This window comes from Chroicocephalus ridibundus, chromosome 3 (genome assembly GCF_963924245.1).
Source record: "Chroicocephalus ridibundus chromosome 3, bChrRid1.1, whole genome shotgun sequence".
Taxonomy (NCBI): Eukaryota; Metazoa; Chordata; class Aves; order Charadriiformes; family Laridae; genus Chroicocephalus; species Chroicocephalus ridibundus.
In genome coordinates, this window is record NC_086286.1 from 74493473 (window position 1) to 74515008 (window position 21536).

Below are 21536 nucleotides of genomic sequence, written 5' to 3' on the forward strand. Positions count from 1 at the left end.
TGTTTATTTTTTTCCTCCTCTTTTTTTTCCCTGTCTTTTGTTTGTTATTAGTTATTTCAGCTATTAAGAAAAAACGTTATACCTACTTGTAATTTTTCTGACTATAAAGCTTTTACAATAATAAAGATAAATTACGCTTAGCTTGAATTTCATTTATAGCACATAAAGGTCAGTTGTTTAGCAGTATTTCCGTAAGAATCATCTTCGATATTTTCCTTCCTTTTAATTGCTTACTCAAAATGTACTGCTTATACCCTGTCATTATGTTAAATTAATGAGTGACCCGATTTTAATCAGGGTTCCTGTTTTATTCGCAGAATTTATCTGATGTCACTAAACTAAAAGAAAACATATTTCCTATTTTTCCATGGGAAGATAATAAAACTGATACAAGTGCGTGGTGCGGACCATGTTCTTTGACACTGCTGTGTTTGTCTGCGGTTTTCTTCAGTCACAGCTCTGAACTGGGCTGCTTTAGAAGGCAGGATACAAAAATATAAAATCTATTGATATACCATCCTACAGCAAATCCTTTCTATTATAAAAGCGATGTGTTGTTATAGAGATTGAAGATTATTATTTGATTCTAAAAGATATGACACTGCATCTAAGTCGGTTGATGATACACAATGTTGAAATGCATTTTCTCCGATTATTTGTTTATTAAATTACATTGACTTTATTATACTTGTGAATCATAGACAAATAGTCGCTTGCTAACAGTAAACATCCAGCCTCTGATCCCACAAATTCAGCATGTGTTTGCACATATATAGCAGGAATGTACTGTTAGTCACTGGGAAGGAGAGCTGGCAAGCTTTAGAGGAAAGGTCTGTAATACAGAGGGTGAACTGCTGATCTGCTGCAATATCAAAAAGCAAAAAGCTGGTCAGCAAACTCCCTATGGGAACAGCAGAGCTGAATCGTCCTTTTAAAACATTCATTGGAATTTTTTCCCCCAGTTATAAGCCCTTTTTTTCACATTAGGGGTTTCTCATTAGTGCTGCCCTCAAGCAAATCATGCAGAGAATCAGCTGCACCCTCTACTCAGCCCACTCTCCAGAGCCGAGGGATCAGTAAAATCAGGGTTTTATCCATACAACGTCTGTATTGTCAAGTACATGTGACAGCTACTGAATTTCAGCAAGCGACCTGGTAAGTTTAATAGAACAGCAAGTGCTATATCCAGTCAGAGACACACCTTCTGACATTTGCTTTGTTTGTGAAAGGAAGAAAGGGCTTGCTGCCCATTCGAGGGCTCTTTCTATTCCGGTTTTCACACTACCTTCACAATACCACACACAACTGAGTCAACTGCACGTTACACACACACAACAGCAGTCGAGATGTGAACCTTCACAGAGGTGGCTGCCGGCTGCCAGGGGAACTGTGTGGCAACTACGCTACCCTGCGACCGAAACCTTCCGCAGGGAAGGTGTGGATGCTGGCTGCGTTTCTGACAGGGTTATTGCAAGTAATTAAAGTAAAAAAGGAGCATTGTTTTTGCCTTTCATGTTTCTATTTGCTATCTCACCACAACTTCATCACTTTCTTGTATGGTTTTTATATAATCATGGGATTAATTTAAAAACTATTAATTTTTTCATCCAACCAAAATGTAGGGTACTTCGGGTAGGGAGATTGGTGAAAGAATCAGTTAGTGATGTCATTCGTTTTTAAAAAAAGTGAAAATGTTTAATTTCCATGACATAGAAGAAGCAAAATCCAGAAGACTGCTCACAGTCTGAAGACACTTTAAATCAGTAATTTGCCCACAAGATCTCTAATTTTTTTCTTGGGGCCAGATGACTGATGTTTCTGTAACTTCTCCCATCAGTTCCTTTAATCTGTTCTCAGGATTTTATCTTTTTTCTGGTGAACACAGAAACTCCCTCAAAACTTTCACTAGTGGAAGACCTTCACCTACATCTGACTTGCACCAAGACCCGAGATGAGGATTATCACAGCTCCAACTTTCTGTGTACACAGAAGGAATTCAGTGACTTCTTGAAGTTATGTTGAATGAAAGGTGGTGGTCGCATCCAACCCGCAGTTCCTCTGCTCTCAACTCTCTACACATGGACACACTTCACTGCCAACACAAGTAACCACATCTTGATTCTTTTTAAAAAAAAAAACAAACTTCATCCTCTCCTCTTGTTACATGCACTCCAGCTGTGCTGATGCAAGATCTGCACAAATGCCAGGAAGTTACCAACAAACTGACCACTGAAATGGCCTTTCCTTTAATTCCCTTTCTCCTCTGATTTTAAATACCACTGAGGGCTCCCTGGCTCTTTGTGGACTGCTTAGATGTTCACATCTGGGGAAAAGGTTCATTCACTTTGAAAACCTATTTAATTCTTGGAAGAAGGAGGATAATCTGCTTGTTGTTCTTGCGTATGATCTTGATAATGTCATGATTTAGGGCTGGACAACGATACTGCCAAAATTTTGCCTTAGGGTTTGTGGTGTCACTGCTGAGGGAGCAAGGACCATCACATGGGACATGGTTTAGCAGTGGTTTTGGCAGTGTTAGGTTGATGGTTGGACTCGATGATCTTAGAGGTCCCTTCCAATCTAGAAAATTCTATAATTCTATGATTCTATGAACAGACAGCTCTGGCAGCAGTCATGTGTTTCTGAAGAAAAAACCACTATTTTCTGTTTTGCTTCTCTCTAAGAAACATGACTGGATATGGGCTTCGGAGACCATTTTCTTAAGGTTACTTATTAGAAACTTCTCCATGTCCCCAGCTGCTGTAAGCTATGCAGGGGATTAGATCCTGGGCTAGGAAAAATCATGGATGCCTCCTGCAGAAAAACCTCTGCTTTTGCATTTCACCTGCAAGAATATGCAAAATGGGCACAGAACGCTAAAATCTCTGCTGTTGTAATGGGCACAGCTCCACTGACTTTAATGAGATTTTGCATATTTATGTTAGTAAAAAGTCTGGCTCAGGGTGAATTTTGCCATTAGAGGCAGGAGCTCTGGATACTGAGAGCTCAGTTGACTCCAAAACCATGCAGAGAGACTGAGGAGACTGTAGGGGCTGGTTTGCGAACCACTGGTATGTAGCACAGCTAAAAGACAGAACAGCCACTTGAAGTGCAATAATAAATCAGATGCAAGATACACCCCATAGACTCACAGTATGAATGTATGGTATGCAACACTCCCGCACAATGCCGTTCTGCAAACCTTATTAACATTGCAGTATTCCCTCAACACCCTGAGGCAAAACAGAAAAGTATGGTCAATCTTACACGCACAGGATTGGGAGAGGAAGGGAAACGGTGGAATTTATCTCCACTTTTGAAATATTTCACGTTAGAGAGCACTGGACAAGGTGGATAAACATCAATGTTGCAAATCCCTTGCTCCTCACCTCCCAGATTTGCTCCAAAATTATCTCAAACCTTCTGCCTCAATGTACAGTGAGTCCATAGGGACCAAGAACAAAGCAAAGACTATTGCCATCCAGCACTCCTATAATAAGCACTTACTGCTGACTCCTTTCCTTTTCTGGTGGCAGTTGTTGAGGTATGAAAACTGCCAGAGGTAATTGGAAGTATGATGTACTGCTGAGCCTCACAGTGATCTAAGAGCAGCCGAGAACATCAGCATCATAGTTTTATTGTCTGTCTCCTGGTGTCTATAAATCCCAGCTTTTACTACCTTTGTTTTCATCACGCCAATCAAAGGCTTGATTGCCCAAGGAATAAATTACCAGATAAATCACTATTTGGAAACATAGCGCTCTCTTTGACAGAGCCTTATTTCTTGTGACATTGTATGCATATTCGACAGTACCACTATGCAAGGCATTGCAGAAGTAGTCCAGATTTCTATGTGATGTCATAACACAGAAAAAGGATAACATTACCTCCAGACAGTGCAACACAACAGTGCAGCGTGCAGGCGGATAGAACAGTGTATTTGCAGAAAGCAGAGCTGATTAATGTGAGGAGCAAGGGAGAGGACAGTCTGCCTTATAACACAGCTTGGTATGATGAGAAAGTGCTTCCTGGCGGCAAAGGTTACCAATGTTAGTATCATAACAGGCTTAGTGGAAGACATTATGGGCTTGGTAGGATGTACATGTGCACTACACTGTAAATGCCGTACAGGGAAGTCAAGGTCGAAACATAGTTTCGAATGAATTAAATATCTAGTCTAAATTATTGCAAGACCTTCAGAATCTTTTCATTCCCGCTGGGGGAACTAATTTTACCTGCTGTGTAAAAGGCATCTCTAATAGTAGTTAAAACACCCTTCTTGACTAGTTATTAAACCTTCCACAGGCCTACACCAGGGTTGTTTCAAAAAGTTACAATAAATATAGAAAGCATTACCTGAAAGTTAAATGTTTAGTTTTTTAAAAAGAGTCCATGGGATGGGGTGTACACCGGAGTGTTTAGTGCACTTGCTGTACCTGCTACAGCTGACATGCAAGAAGGCTGCAAAATCTAGTGCAAGTTAGATTAATGCATCAAAGAGAAACTAAAGATCATTTTGCAAGTGTTTGGCCATCTGGGAGTCAGGACACATGCGTGTGAGAGCGTTAACTGTGCACTTCTGGCACTTCTTGAAATATGTGGATTTGGCTATCAAATTGATCCACGGACAAAGTACTGTGCCTTTCACCCGGTGTGTACTCAATTTTTAAATTACCCTCTAGAAAACAGCCTTCACTTACTAGCTGGAGCTTCTTCATGGCTGCTGGAAGCTTGAGTTTCAGTGTTCCTGGGTGAGACAGAGTTAACTCAAGCCCTTTCTGTGGACTACTGTTTAAACAGTTATGGCTTTCTGTAAAAGTTGGCTCTACCCCTGCAATTTGGAAAGCACTGCAGGCTTTCTGTAAGCACTTGAGGCATGCTAAGATCATATCTAGCAAATCGAGTTCCTCGGGGTACTTTGATGCAGGAATACTTAGCTTTTGAATTTTCAAACGGAGGCAGGTATTTAGGCATCTGGCTCCATCAATGCAGAAGCACTCTGGGCATGCAAAGAACCAGAACTTAAAGCTACCAAAGAATGAGCAACACAAGAAGTTCAAACACACATTTTCATGCCCCAAGACTGTGCTGTAAGCAGCAGGTTAGTATGCATAGACCAGGGAATGTTAAATGTCTACAGCATTTCAGATATGTTGACAATAAGATGTGGATTGTTCTATTAAATCTAGTTGCCCCTGGATTACACTGCAGGTACCTAAAGGGTACGTTGGATTTTAGCCTTAGCAATTGCCCTACACCTTGACATCTGACACACAAGCAGTGCATTGGTTTTTATGTCACCTAGTTTTTAAGGGAGGTCTTTTAGGTTATTTTTTAAAAGGGAAAATTACTAGCTTCTAGGCTTCACAGTAGTTTGTTTTCATCTCATGATGGAGCCAAGTGCCACATTCCCAGACAGTAATTACAGAGTGCAAAAGGACTTGGAATAATCAGAAGCACAACCAAATGTAAAGGTCAGGTACCATATTCATCTCTGATTTTGCCTGTGTGTCCTTGTTCACTGTGGTTTTGAAGGTATCCAGTGAAAGACGTATAGGAAGGTTCATTAAAAAGTTCTGTTTCCAAAATCAAAACAAAGGGAGTTTTAAAGGGAAGTATATGAAAGACTTGGATGTTAAACAGTGAGGAAAAGTAGGCCACCATTTTCAGTCTTTTCCTGGAACCATGATGAAATAATGTCAATTAGAAAAAAAAAAAAAAAAAGGATTTTACACTAACACTAGAAATTTTGACAGCCCTAAGAGTTTAAATTAAAGCTACTTGGCAAACAAAACTGTTGAGTGCTTGGAGTTGTTTGTTGAAAGCAGAACTGCAGGTCAATTGCAATAAAGGTATATTTTTACAGTTAAACTTTGGCTTTTTGCTGTGAGCAGCTTAATGTTTTTTGCTTACACCACCACGAGTCCAGTACACTTGCATGTTAGTTTTGCATAACAGAGCAGATACCACGTGGAAAATAAGTATATGCTGTAAAACTGATTTCCTACTGAAATGGTCCATGTACCACCACTATAAAAATACCGAAAGATTTCTCATTTACTGAAGTGACAGTTTCAAAAACTCTTACATTTTCCCCATCAAAAAACCTTGGTGTAAAGCCTGTTGAGAATAAAATCCCCCGGAATTAAGTTGAGGGGCTTGATTCTCAGTCAATGTGTATGTCTGCATAGCTCCCACAGCCTTCAGTGGAAGCCGTGCTGATTTGCGGTAGGTAGCAATGGTTTCTCAGGCCTCAGTTCTGAAAGGATTTGAACACTTCTTGCTACGTGCCAGCGAGGCATTTATGGCCTCACAGGTAGTGCTCTTGCAGGATCAGGCCTTTGCGAAGAGTCTGGTCGTGTTTGCTGCTTCAGAAAACAGATTCTAGGAAAAGCTTGCTTTTTACATCTTTTCCTTTCCTTTTCTTCAGTCTTCATTTCATACCGTTATGCACTTTGACCAATGCTGTTTCAGGCTGAATAATCCCCTGAGCTTCTTCTGTTTCATCTTTAAATGAAATAGGGTGTTTTCTGGCTACTTTTCATAAAAGGTGTCATTTGATTCAACTTCTTAATGCATTACCTCATACTCGTCCCATTCTCATCATATCTTTGGTCTTGTCTACACTTAAGAGCTCTTTCAAATTAAGGCATGAAGTGAATTTAAAATGCAACAGGTGTTCCTAGTCACTCCATGAGCAATCCAGGACAACTAGGGGAAAAGGAGACACTGTATTCCCTACTCCTCGAAAAAAGCCTGACACCATTTGAGTTCTACCTCTTCCTTCTTCCAAGCTACTTGGGAAAGAGACCTGAACTCTGCTGTAATCTTTATGTGGAACGAGGTCTAAAAAGGACACAACACGGTCTGTGTTCTGTGACAGTTCTCCTGTTCCACCCTTCCTCTCTCTCTGAGTCTAAAAGGAGACCGTGGCTCATTTCAGCTAACAAATTCCCTGCCGAGACACAGGCAACACCCTTGAACTCTCCTGCCTGCTTCCTCCTGGCACTGTAGTTTTTGATCTCTTTCACTAAAGGCCATGCTCATTGCAGAAGAGCGGGAGGGTTTGCATCTTCTGGAATCAGTGTTTCATGGGCCCGGCCAGACAAACCTCTGATACGTGCTTGTTGGTGGCTGCGGCAGATGAAATTTAATGACCTGGATCATCTTGCTCAGTCCACGTTTCCTACTTGCTATCAGTGAACACGCAAAAGAAGAAATTCAGCTTTTACTTTTCTCTTCGAGGCTTTTAGCAGCTATGAAATCAGACAGTATGAGGTTTACACGCATTTTATTTTATTCTGTACTGAGTAATCTGATTTGGAAAAGTGTTAAAAGCAATATTATGTTGTCTGGGCACATCTCAAAGAATTCTCAAACCAAGATTCTGATGGCAGAGGCATTTGTGAATACTTAGTATAAACCTTACATTCAGATTCCTTGAATTCGTAGGTTCCTTCTATTTATTCTACTAAACATGCCCCGTATTTCCCAATATCACTTGTTTAACTGTGGAAGAGATATATTCCTAATTAGCTTTGGTTCTGCAGAACATTAACTGATGCTCCTCTATTTTACTGGTTCTTATGCAAACTTCAGGAAAATAAGGTGTAAATTACACTGTCTATGTCTAAATAACTGGGCAACACTAATGTAAAAAGGGAGTAGATTTGTTTTAGAACAAGTATCAATGAATTATGCAATGATTTCCCAATGATTTCCAGTCTTTTAAAAATGTTTCTGTTATTCACTTCTCCACTTAAATGGGAAGGAGCCCAACTCCTTTGTGGTTTTATTTAAAATATGCAGGTTAGATCTTTGGAGAAATTGCTACTTTAGCTTTTGTTCACTGCACATATAATTTTTTAAGGGAGAGTACACTTTTTGATAGCTGCAGTTAAGCTGTTATATAACATAACACATGTAACTGCTTACATTAAAGTAAGACTTCTTCATCATAACTACATTCATTTTACTTAATGACAACTTTTGCACTCAGATCTAATTATGGAATCCTAAAAGAAATGCTTGTATTTTTTCCAAGTACAATATAAAGTGAGAAAAACGTTTCAGCTCATCTGAAAATATCTCCTTAAAGGCCCAAATTAAGTAGATTATGTCAAAAATGTGATTATGAATGGTTTAGCACAGGAAAATAAAATGAATGTCAGTATGTTTTTTGTACAGTTTGGAAAATACCGAGTAATAAAAATAGTCCAATATGAAAAAAACGTGTCTTACAAGACAGCATTAAAAAGTACACAGAAGACAAGGGCAGGAACTAGCTATCAGTGCACCGAAGCCAATGGATGCTGCCCCATTGACCACATTGAGCCTATTATCTTACCTCAAAAGGGAAAATCCTTTGAGTCCTTACCTGAACACTAGTAAGAGTGGTGTATTGGTAAGCTTTGACTACCAGGTAATTGGCTTCTATATCTATTATCCCCAGGATCATGTATTTCCACCATCTCCTTTTCAAAATTGCCAGCAAGTTTTCTTCTCCTGTGGTAATAAACAACAAGAACAATTATGTAAAAGGGTTAGGTTTAGATGCACAAAATAGCCACCTGCCAGGAGAAATTACCTACAAGATCTCTCGCATTTACAATATGCAGTTGAAAAGCACCATACATAACTAGGTACTGCAAGGAGGTGAAAACTAACACACCCTATTTGTCTCACAGATATTAAAACAGCCAGCTTGGCAAAGTAATATGTGCAGGTCAGATTGTCACTTTCCTTAAGATGTAAACAATGCCGGTAAAAACAAGTGCAGCTTGGGCAGACTGTAAATGTGTTCTTAGTTTTACATTCATATATACACATATAAAATGCTAAAGAATAGAGCAGTTTATTACGCACATTTATACTTTACACACATACTGATAAATGTATCACACATGATGCAAGAGGGTTTTGCCAGAGCAGGAGATTACCAGTATTTGCAAACGTGACGGAATATTAGAGCAGGAGAGTAACAGCATCACCTTTGAGCAGATAGTTATTATGATCCTAGAGGTTCAAAATATCAGACTTGGTCAGAGAAAGGCTGCACTGAGACAAACAGATTTTGCGTGACAGGTTGCTCTGCTCCCAGGATCAATTTCTGAAGTAGGCAAGTTTGCTGCCTTCTATGGGAGCCCTGTCAATCACCCAGTACTTAATTTCCACCACGTAAAGACTGACAATACAATACAGTCTGCAGATCAAACCCGCAACTTTCAAAAGGTCAAAGCATTCCTCATGCTAGGCTAGGGATTATTATTGTTCTCCATTCAAAAGAAACCAGCTCATTAGTGAGGGTGGGCAAACCTGTTACTTATTTGCATTACAGTAAGCTCCAGACATGATGGGACCCCACTGTGAAAGGGGCCGGGCAAACCGACTGTGAGTGAACACAGTATGACCAGAGCTTTTTAAGAGTCTGTAGCCTAAACACGGATCTAAGTAGGGTTGACCTGTACTTTCAAAGTATCATAAATGGAATTTCAACTGTTTTGAAAGTTTTAAAAAAAACCCACTATTCTGATATTTGTTCATGTTGCTGCAGCCTTTCTAAGTGCCTGTGATCATCAAAATGAGTGGTGGAAAATACACAAGAAAAGGAACATTATTGTCAATTGCCACCAAAACTTGCTCAGGCTTCCCAATTCTCCCTCATCATTTTCCATCATCACAAGTGCATTCATTCTCTTGTTCAAATAGACCCACTGATATATATACTGCCATACCATCAGAAATGTAAGGCTCTCTATAGCACAGGACTATCTCAGATCTTCTAAGATGCAATCACAGAAAAAGGGATAATTACTTCAGAAGTTGATTCAAGATCTTAGACGTTTGATCTTGGCTCCACTGAGTGACTTGAATGGGTATTTACCTGAACAAAGCATCTGAATCATTTGACGTTTGTTCATTAACAGATGTTCACACATACACACTTCCAGTGAGATATTATTAGGCAACAACCTAATTATTTGTTACAATGATAATGAGACTACATGCAAAACTGTAAACACTAAAAAGCTTCCCTTAATTTCCTTCCTTCCCTCCCTTCTCTTTTCCTCTTTCTCTCAGTAAGCAGCAGAGATATAGCAGAAACAAGGTGGTTAGCAGGCTAATTATTTAAGACCTTAAATAAGAATGAGTCAGTACATTCAACCATGGTACACTTTCCTGTTACCACTGACTCAGAGGAAAACTCACTAAAAAGAAAATTCCCACCCTTTGTTTATTCTGGGGTCCAAGAACAATGCACTGCAGCCATATGAATTATGATTAAATTTATGCATTTGTTATGACGATTTGAGCATGCAGAAAGAAGAATATTTTAGATCTTATTTTTTAAAATATTTAGGGAGGTCTTTTCAAAAAGGCATTTGAGATTAGATGTCCTAATTCCTACGGAAATCAGTGTAAGTCATGCAGATCGATCCTTTCCAGGTATTGAAACTGTATCTCTAATTTTTATGCTGCCCAGATCACAGAATCACAGAATGGTAGGGTTGGAAGGGACCTCTGGAGATCTAGTCCAATCCCCCTGCCAGAGCAGGGTCACCCAGAGCAGGTTACACAGGAACGCGTCCAGGCGGGTTTGGAATGTCTCCAGAGATGGAGACTCCACCACCTCTCTGGGCAGCCTGTGCCAGTGCTCTGCCACCCTCAAAGGAAAGAAGTTCCTCCTCATGTTTAGATGGAACTTCCTATGCTCAAGTTTGTGCCCGTTACCTCTTGTCCTGTCCCCGGCACCACTGAAAAGAGCCTGGCCCCATCCTCCTGACACCCACCCTTTAAGCGTTTGTAAGCGTTGATAAGCTGCCCCTTCAGCTGTCTTTTTTCCACACTGAAGAGACACAAATCCTTCAGCCTTTCTTCATAAGAGAGGTGTTCCAGTCCCCTAATCATCTTCATAGCCCTGATAATACCTTTAAAACACCAATTCAAAAACATCAATGCAATGGAATGGCACAGTTCACACTTCAGAGCAATTTCTCTCTTTAATTGTAAATAGAAAGTTTAAAAATCAAAGACATCAAACTGCAGTCTCTATTCCAACAGCGAAAATCCCACCTAAATCTGTTTTTATGGCAGTAGGCTCTTGGTGGTACCTACAAGGCAGAAAGAAACAGAATCCTCAAGAACTGCACTAGAATTAGGCTGCAAGCAAGCACTATTGACAAATCTCAAGGAATCTTTTGGTGCCTTTGGTTTGTCAGTGCTTGCTTTCTCCAGCTTCAATGTCCAGCCACAGATCACTGTAACGTTCACAGGTGGTCAAATAATTTAGCTTTAAAAAGGAACATATTGTCATGACTTATGGCCAATAGGTAAATTCAGAGTTTCCAGAGATGGAAATTAAATCTATAATTTTAACTGACATACATGGTTCTCTCTTTTCTCAATCGTCTCTGGGCTAATGGGATAAATAAGAACAATATTTGGCAAGTGGTATTTTATCTTTGATATACAGCTCTGAGATGTTCCAAACTGTAAAAGATCAGGTTCAGCTGAGAAGGCTTTGCAGAGCAAAAAACAACGCCAAAATGAATTTATGCAGGTACCGTGCAACTCTGATGAACATTGGTTTGGCTTCACAGCAAGTGTCTTTGTCTCGCCCAGCGGAAAGCAGAGAGATGTACAGGCATTCAGCGTGACAGAAATAAAACAGAGAATTTGTTCCTGGAAGAGACTCTTGTGCAGAAGCTGCATCTTTCTCTGTGGAACACACTTAGTCTTCACTTCCACTCACTTGCTGTATCTCCTGTTACTTAGTGTGCATGCAAGGTCTGGCTTCTGACCAGGGTCCCTCTGTCCACATTATTATTATCATTTATCATTAACATACCAGTTGTGCAGGTCTACAAGCATTAGCAAAACTGATGGATGCCATTTGAGGGTATATCTGAGTAAAAAGCAATGCATGTTTAACATTCTTAATTTGGGGACTGTTATTTGTTTACTGCTTTCTATTTCTTTGGCACTGTCATCACAATTCATAGAAGGGAATGAACTGCTCCTAAAGTGGGAGACTTTCTGGGGAGAGGGGCAGGAGAAAGAAGATGATTATTTGCAGTGAGTGTCAATCCAATACTATGGACAAATCAAGGAAGAGGTAGGTGGAGTCCCAGTTTTGAGATGGGGCCACCATAGGTAAACAGCCTGGAGAAGGCATGGGCTGCCAGGAGGAGAGGACCTCTGAAAAGCTACCACAGATGACATCCTCAGTGAATTCAGGCAACAAGGAGAAGAGAAATGGGTATTAGGGAGATAAGTGGGAAGCCTTCACTTAACTTGGGAAGATTAAAATAAGAAGCAGAGGCAATCAAGAGCTTCATTCAATAGTCTACAGCCTGGATAGAAACAAACATCACCTTGGCATAAAAACTAAATGGGGGAAAAAATATGTGGGTGTCCGTCTCTTTTCCCAAGTAGCAAGTGATAGGGTGAGAGGAAATCGCCTCAAGTTGTGCCAGGGGAGGTTTAGATTAGATATTAGGAAAAATTTCTTCACCAAAAGGGTTCTCAAGCATAGGAACAGGCTGCCCAGGGAAGTGGTTGAGTCGCCGTCCCTGGAGGTATTTAAAAGCCGTGTAGATGTGGTGCTTAGGGACATGGTTTAGTGGTGGACTTGACAGTGTTAGGTTAACGGTTGGACTCGATGATCTTAAAGGTCTTTTCCAACCTAAACGAGTCTATGATTCTATGATGTTACTGAAAACAAAACAAAGAGAAATAATCAGGGGTTGTTTTTTATTTCCCTTGATTACAACTCAAAGCAAACTAATTATTCAGATATTTTGAGTTGTAAGCATTGTAGGCCAGAAGGACCAAATGTAGATGCCTTCACTTGAACTCACTGGTAAGTCATTTTGAAAGCGTTTTTCACCTAACATATTCTGGGTGAATTGTTTAGGATGAGATAACCAGTGTTTTGAAAATAAACAGCTCTCCCACGGAATGTAAAGGGAAGAGAGATTATGTCAGATCGAGTGTGTTTGTTATTATCTCAATAGGACTGTGACTAAGGCTTCCAGCCTGTCACATAAATAAATACTAAACTGTAAAGTGTGCAGGTTAGCTTAAAGGCAACACTTCCAGAGAGCCAAAGCACATATGGATGTTGGTGAACACGCCTTTATGTGAGTGCACAGAGTAATGCCATCTTCAGACAGCGCCATCTTTTGATGGAGATCCCCTTTCAAAAAACAAACCCCTAACTTCTGTCACCACTCGAGCTTTTGGAAATGTAAGCCTTCACATTCAGTCTAATCCAAACATATGATAGATTTAAAAGCAAATTGCATATTAAGAATGTTTTTAGATTCAGAAGTCCAACATACTGTACAGAAAAATACAAACCTCCTCTTCGCCCTGTCTTGAAGGACAGGTCTAGGTTTTATGTTTTTTAGTAATTTTGCAGTAAGTCACACACTTGACAGTTAGGAGCTCATAGTGTTTGGAAAAAAGCTCATATACAGAGGAGCTCATAGTGTTTGGAAAAAAGCTACAGCTTTGCCTCTGCTGGCTCAAATTAAAAATCAACAAATAAGCTGCTTTGTAGAAGAGATGATTTTACATCATATAATAAGGATTTACCCCTGAGGGGTTACAAAATTAAAAATAAATTAGAGAGAAAATTAAAAGAGGCTTTAGCTGTGCAGTGTCTACCAAAAGCACATATGTACATGTGCAAAACCCTTTTCACATTCACCCCCACAGCCGCAGAGGTACAATAAAAAAAACCCAACAGCCATTAAGACAGCAAATTCCCAATTATTTGTGTATGGGCTTGGGACACAGGTAGAATAACAGCACTACTGGACCAGAAAATAAGCATATTGCTTCTCTTTCATCCACTGCAGTCTCTCCCCTTTAATTCAGATGACAACATGCTATTTAGATCAAGATCATCAAAGGATCTGTGCTCTCCTCCTGCTTTGCAGCACGGAGCTCAGCAGAAGAGGTCTCAATGCGTGCAGGAGACTCGCAAGGGGGGAGGCAGTGCAGAGGGATGGCTGCTGGCCACACTGGTCCTCCCCTGCCTCTACCAGGAGCGTCAGAGTCAAGTGCTACAATGGTAAAGAGGCAACAATCTCACAGATTATACCAGAATTTACTTCTTATCGCTTTCTTTGAAAAAAGATCTCACTTACAACAACAAAAGATCTCACAACAAGAAGATTTTTTCTTTTCCATTTTCACACGTTATAGCAAGTCTTGCAAGATACAGAACTTCACCGGTAACAACACTGCTTCTCTACAGACTTCGTAGTCATCCAGCCCTGCTGCAGGACCACGGGAAGGAGGCAGTAATACCCTGTAGGGGTAACACAGATCTTCTCTGTATTTCTATGTCAAGAGGCTCCCATGGCTGAACAATAAAACCTTGCTTGTCTTGTGCTTGGCCAAGTTGCTGGTTCAGGGGATTTAAAAGCCTGTTGTAGATGGTTTTCAGCTCTCCACAAAGCCCAAAAGTACTGTCCCTCTTCTGTGTGACTTTAAATCCTTTGACCTAAAATGGTTTCTTATTTCCTTACATCTGTTTGTATTACTGATGAGTACTTTATGGTAATGCTGTTGCCTAAAGGCAAAATACCACCACTGCTTAATTATTTACGCGTTAGAGAAAATGTTCTCTTACAGGAATTCTCCTCTAGTCTGGCTTCACAAAACACCTGAACACTGTTCACCTTATGGATGACTGCTTACAGCTTGCACTGCTTTTGTCCTATAACATGTTTTCCGTAAGTCTTTTGGAAGACTATCTGACCTCAGCTCTTTTTGCCTCCTCAGAATACTTGATCTTACCCAACCTGATCTTATCCAGAGCTCCCTTCTGCTTCCTTTCCTGCAGTGGGAAAACTGTGAAACCCACCGACACGCTGCTGGTGTAACAGCCCCGAGTCACTGCTGCAAGCGGCTCCCCTGCCCTCCAGCTGCTGGCCAGGTGTTCTTGATGCTTGCCCTACCGCAGCACTGGTGCTCATGAGGCTGCACAGTGAGCCAGGGCAAAGAACTGCCTGGAAACAAAGATTTTTGGGTTTCAGATCAATTTTCAGAGTGTGTCTTGAGCAGTCTGTGATCAATTTAATGGTAGTCCTGTGGGAGGTGAGTAGCAAGTAATAGGGGACCCAGACAGGGGACAAGTCCCCCTATTTCTCTGACACGGGCTGAATCGTGCATGCATCCTACCTGTCACAAGGTGACAGTAGTCATTGAGCAAACCCAGCAGCCATCGGCACCACCCTTGCTGTGAATATGCAGCGTGCAATGAGGCTGCAGGTCTTCCTGCCACCTGTGTTGAAGCAAACCTGCAGTGCGTGGTGCTGCTCAGGTAGAACATGGTCACAGGACATGAGCTGGTGTACACGCCTTGCCGGGGGTCAGCTATGTCATGTCAATGTGTTTTCACCTTCTTAGGAAGTAAATCTTACTTACAAGTCACAATCAACAGGATTTTGCAGTTTTGAAGGGGTTCTATTTATTTTCGTTGCCTGTTTCAACTCTGTAGTGTTTGAACATCTACTTATCATACTAATATTTATTTGGCTGCCACTTTATCAAAACTTTATATAACTTTTGATCTCCAGATTATCATAGGAGTAACACAAACTGAAGGTAAGGTTTGAGCCCTTTCTGTCTGCTACTTTTGTCATTTTGAGCCTCCTCTTTTCTATAATATGCTTAGCCTATTAACATGACATAACATAGCTTTGCAGTTACTAAATTACAAGCTCGTTTGAAGTATTTAGACTTGCTATTTCCTCTTAGAGATTTTGCAAATCAGTCTGGTTTGGCCCTGGACGTCAATCGTAATAGCTGAAGTCAGATCTAGGAATGTGAATGTGTTTTCATAAAACATGAAAGGATTAATTTCTGGTGCCTTGATTTTGATCCAGCCTAAGCTCTATGGTTAGATCCGATAATCTTCAAATGTCTTCTTATTCCACGAGATTACTGGTAATAGAATTTACTTTCAAGAGTAAATTACAACTAAAACTGCAACAAGGAAGTAACTGGCAGTTTTGCAGCTGCCTCAGTTTCTCTCTACCTGCCCGCCCAATAGATTACGTAGAGTTTTTCCCTTGGTGGCAGACACAGTGCTGTATGTTACTGCCACAGGTTACTGCGAGAAACAGCCCATGTCAAGAACCATGTAAGACCCAAAGAAAGCTCTGAACAGTGCACTGTTTCAAAAAAACCCCAGACCTCTAAACTCCCAGCCATTTAATACGTCAAGATAAAAACCACTGCGATGTTTCTGTCAGACAAATTTTTCATTAATGTTTTTTGTCTCCCAAACTAAAGTTAGGTAAGGACCTCTCCTAAAATGACAGACTGTGTCCTAGGAGAAGCATTTGAACCTTTGTAACACAGAGAGACATGAGCACACCCAGAACCCGGAGCCCTCCCTCAAACCTGAGATTTGATTGTGTGCTTATGCCTTCATGCATGAAATTTTCAAAATCGATTTCTGATCTACAGTACTCTCAGATTTAAGCTACCTCTGAGCTAACACTAATGTCTGCCAGCTTTCAGGGTTAAATCTGGCTTACTCTCGCACAGACCTATTTCAAAACAATCCTATTGCTTTGCCCTGTAATTTCTGCAGTCAGGCCCTTTTTTCATTGTTTTTCTTATTTTATCTAGCGTGAAGCAACTTACAGCACTGCAAAGAAAGGTTTTCAAAAGAAAAAAAAAATCTCATTTTCAAATTTACCAGAGTGTTAGTGAAATTAAAGAAATCTGTAATCTGAAATTAAAGAAATCTCTCTATATCATTTATAAAAGTGTAATTTGCATGAATAATTTATCCTCCTGGATAATCTTGGGCATGTTAATCATATTCACAAGACTTACTTAAAGTCAAATAATGTTAAAAGAAATAATGTTCATTGTTTAAGGCAGAGGAATCAGTTAGGATGCATAAGCTTTCTTTTTTACTTTTTTACGCCTTTCATCAAGTCATTACAAAAAGTTGGTCCAGTCACCTACCCATTCTGTGACATTTTCTTCCCCAGCAGACAGATATGAATAATGAATTATCTACTTATTATTCATGATTCCTATGAAGTTTATTCCTCAAAACATGAGATTTGCCCGAGCTAGTAAAAAAAAAAAAAAAAAAGACACAATGCAAATTGTCATTATTATTAACCACCTACAGACCAAGCAGCTCCAACTCAAGTTGAATTTCTAGCCCTGCCTTTAGAGGAATAAGGAAGTCAAGGGGTGTGTGTCTTTCTCTGTTCCCCATCAATAACGTTTGAACACACTGATCCAATTTAAATCTAACTCGACACAGATAGAGTGCAAAGACGCTAGTTCCTACAGGCTTAATGTGAATAGGTAACTGAGCAGAAGAGAGAAAAACTAACATTGTCGCCACTACGTAAAGGCTCAGAGGTAAACTCACCACTTATTAGGCCCCAGAGGCTGGGCTCGGCATCTTCTTAGGCACCAGCTCATTCAAGACGAGACACAAATCCCTAAGAGATCAGGCGTTGGTGGTTCAGGAACTGATCAGACTACTACCTAGTAGGAGGTGCTGGCATGAAATGCGAGCAAGGACTGTACACAACACGCAGTAAGCATGAAAGAGAACCTGCTTTTTCAAAAGATATCAATTAAGAAAGAATTCTGCCTGCTGATGACAACTGAGAGCCCAGTACTATTAAGAGGAAAAAGGCTATTGGTGAATAACTGAAAATGGGAGCGTTGTCTTCTGTGGTATGAGTGCTAAGGGCACATATGCACTCCAATACCGTGACAAGTTTTGTAAAGTAGAATAAGATGGGAAAGCTGATGCTAAAGAAGCACTGCTGGCAGAATTAAAACTTTATCTGGAGTCAATAGTGTTAACTGAAAATATACAAAATCCTAATACCCAGCACTATTTCATGTCATTGCCCTGGGACAGGGAGAGAGCAGAAGAGTTCAGAATACGTTAGGGCTGGATGGCGCAAGATAAATATGGCTTTACAGATACTCCATGATCTCTAGAGGTATTTCAGTACTTTTCTGCATTAAAAGGCTGCAAACACACCACACTCAGTCCTCTCAGAGTACCTATTTGTGGTAGCCACTGTGGGAAAAGCTAGCAGAGTTACTCCCTTTCTGGGACTTTCCTCACACCACCGCAGGTGAACTGGAATAAGGTTTGCTAAACTTCCAAATTAAATATCACATATTATACCTGGAGGAATATAGACGCTCTGGGAATGTGTTGCCATCATGGGTTATAGTAAAAGCCTCACATCAGAACAACCACAGATTATTCAAGAAACGCCATTAATTACATATGAAGCAGAAAATGTAGGAGCTGCCACTTTGTTAAAGCAATTGTGGGGCCAGTCCAGGACACTTCTTGTCTCCAAGGTGACCAGCAGCAGAGGCTCAAGCGAAGCATGCAAGACACACCAACCCATTGTGGCTCCTTCTTTGTTGGCCACAGCACGAGCACCTTGTTTTATGCATGGCAGGAATTCCAAAAGGCATGAGTAAACCCAGTTAAGAATAGAGAAAATGCAGGCATGAGCACATAGAAATATGCAAAACACAACGGCTTCAAATAACACCCAGAGCTGGCACACTCAATAATTTGCCTATTTCATGATACTTTCAGGAGTCATACACACCAGAAATCTCAATGTTGTGTCTATAATGATCAAAAATACTTAAAAACCCACCTGTTTATATCCTTTGCAGCATGAGTACTGACGTATGTTACTAAAAGCATAAAACATCATTGAACCATGCTAATTAATTGGCATAAGGCATCACATAGCTACTATGTCAACTAGACATTTATAAGCAATTCTCCCGAAGAAAATGGCTATTTGTTATCACATAATCCTGAATGAGTTACCCAAAATGATCACTGAGATTAGAAATCAGGCCAGATATTTTTTTAGATGATGAGTTGTTTGGAGCAGGTGACATTTTGTTGCATACCTGTCATGTCCCTAAAACAATGGAGTCTCCACGTGACCTTTGGAAATTTAGCAATATTAGTATCAGAAAAACAAATCAGCATTATACATCCATCTACATAAAGGAGCAAGCAATCTGTGAGACAACAGGAATGATGGAGAGCAGCCCTCCATCTTGGGTAGTTACCTGGCATGCATTTCTTCCCTCCTGAGCTGGCAGAACTGGACTAGAAAAACTTTGCAACAGAGTCAGGTCTGTGGCATTTCTGACAAGAAAAATACAGATTTCCCATGATTCAAACTCTGTAACAAGACAACTTACAGGTTTGTGAAGCACCTCCAGCATGTGTATAGTCGGAGTAGTACATTTTCACGTATCTTTTGCCAGCTTTCACAAGCACAGCTGTCAGGACTAGCATGGAAGTGCAGTCATACCCAGAAAGGTGGAGAGCTGTGCAAGCTGATGCAATACAGTTCAGACATTGTTTTTTGCTCTAGATAGGACATTAAATGTTAATTAGATGCTCAGGCTGTACCAGCTTAGCTTCCGTAAGTTGGTCAAGGCAGCTTTGTAGCAGGGACTGAACCTCACCGGGTCTTGTTTTTGAGCAAAATAACGACTGACATACAAAGTGATAACCAAGATCTACAGACAAAGGAAATTTTGTGTTCCTGCCTAGTGTAGTCTTAAGCTTGTCTATAAAGTCTGAAAAATAAAGAATCTAATTATTGTAGCTGTTCAACTGAAATAATGAGGAGACTGAGAGTGGGACCGATAAGCAGTTGGATGGTACGCTAGCAATATGGAGGTCTGTAGTCCACCAAAAGTCTGGCAAAAATTACCTGTAATGAGATGTTCAAAGGTGAGAGCTAGTGCTATTATAACCTGAATTTAGTGCTATTATAACCTGAATTAAGCATCTAATGCTGCTGATGATTGGAGACTGTGCACATGCTTAAGGTATCAAAAAAGTAATTAACTGAATATTACATAACTTATCGGTCTATGGTGGAAGGTGATAGCCAATAAAAGTATGGAAGTATGATAGAGAAATCCAGGATCTCCTTAAATATATAGAATAAAGTTGTTTATTAAAGTCGTAGTTCAGATCCTCAGGTATGCAGGAGAGCTAATGCCACTGTGCTTCTACTTAATCAATGAAAGACTAGTATTATACTTGCTACTTGCTATACTGCCATAATAAAGAAATGTCAGTAATTCATGAAACTGAATTGTGCATCTTGGAAAAGCCAAGTGTGGTTTCAGGAAGAGCTGGTGCTCTGGACGGGATCTGGAGCCAGCACGTAAGCAGGTGCTTCCCAGAACAGTGGTTTGGTGCCCATTGGGGTCCAGCCCCAGCAGAGCTGGGAGTCCTGGGAGGGCAAGAAGAGATCAGTGGGGGAGGCCGCTGGAAGGAGCAGCCAATACCCCCAGTTTAGCAAGTAGATCGCAATGTTGTATTGATATCCGTCCTGAAATAATCAGCACTCGGTGCTTGTCATCTCTGAAACTCTCAGTCACTTTCTGTAAACTCTTCTGTAACATGTGGTACCGAATCATACAGTGCTCAGTAGGGCACACTGAAAGTTAAATGTCTTCTGCTCCTCCCCACCAAGAATTCAAGAGAACGCGTATTTGAAAACACTGCTGAGAGGTATGCAAACTTGACACAGCAGCTGTGAGGAATGACTGCTCCTCTCTTGATCCCAGCTGATTGCCACAAAGCTCAAAAAAATCTCCAGCAATAAAACTTGCAATGAGCAACCTTATTATAAAAAAGCATTTCCTTTACATGAATCCTGATTTATAAGCAAATTGCTGAATACCTCACTGGCATTTATCCTCCCACGTTGCCTGTGCTTTAGCAGTAATTGACACAGTAGCCTTTTAGCAACATTAAGAAATAACACTTGGTTAGAAATATGCCCGAGTCCTTTTTTAGGAGAGGAAATTCTAATGTCTCAGGAAGATATTCTGGCTGATAACTGCAACATGAAGTTCTATAATGTGAAACTCCAGGGTTAGAGTAAGAGGAACTTGCATCGTGTGCAATTAACATCCAAGCAGAAATTCCATCAACTGATGAGGCAGTAAACCATTAATGCGTGAATTACAACGACCTATGACAACTACGGGATGCCCCCTTACACATCCAGCTGGTTAGTTACACCAACAAAACTGTTACCATCTCGCCATCTATCATTTTGTTCAGGAGCACATCTCCCTGTGCTTACAAGCATGCCTATCTGACTCAGACACTACTGATATTCTTTAACAATTTCTTCAACCCAGTTGTGAAAGAGTCATCGTTTTTCTCTCTTTCCCCCATTCCACAGTTGAAGCCCGGGAGCAATTCAGTCATGCAACAGCTGTTCAGCACATGAAAAAAGGGAGTCAATGCACCTTCCTAGCACAGGCTGCTGATAAAAGCGACAGAGTACCGAGGGCTGCAAAGCACAGAGAGAGTGCATTTTTGACATTTATAGATGAGAATGTTGTATTGATGCATCCAATGCTGAGCAACGCATCAGCACAAAGCTTCAAGAAGAGGAAACCATCCCAAAAGCAGAGGTCACCTTACCAATCCCATCTCTCAGAGA

The 21536-nt window shown here is 40.5% G+C and overlaps 1 protein-coding gene across 2 annotated transcripts in view; it reads right to left on the minus strand.

Annotated features, from left to right (window-relative positions):
* Positions 1-21536, minus strand: part of SLC35F1 (solute carrier family 35 member F1) — a 251348-nt gene that overhangs the window by 43548 nt on the left and 186264 nt on the right. For both annotated transcript variants that reach the window (XM_063329725.1, XM_063329726.1), the window contains exon 3: positions 8378-8505. In XM_063329725.1, the coding sequence (XP_063185795.1) occupies positions 8378-8505 (128 nt within the window). The remainder of the gene's footprint in view (positions 1-8377; positions 8506-21536) is intronic.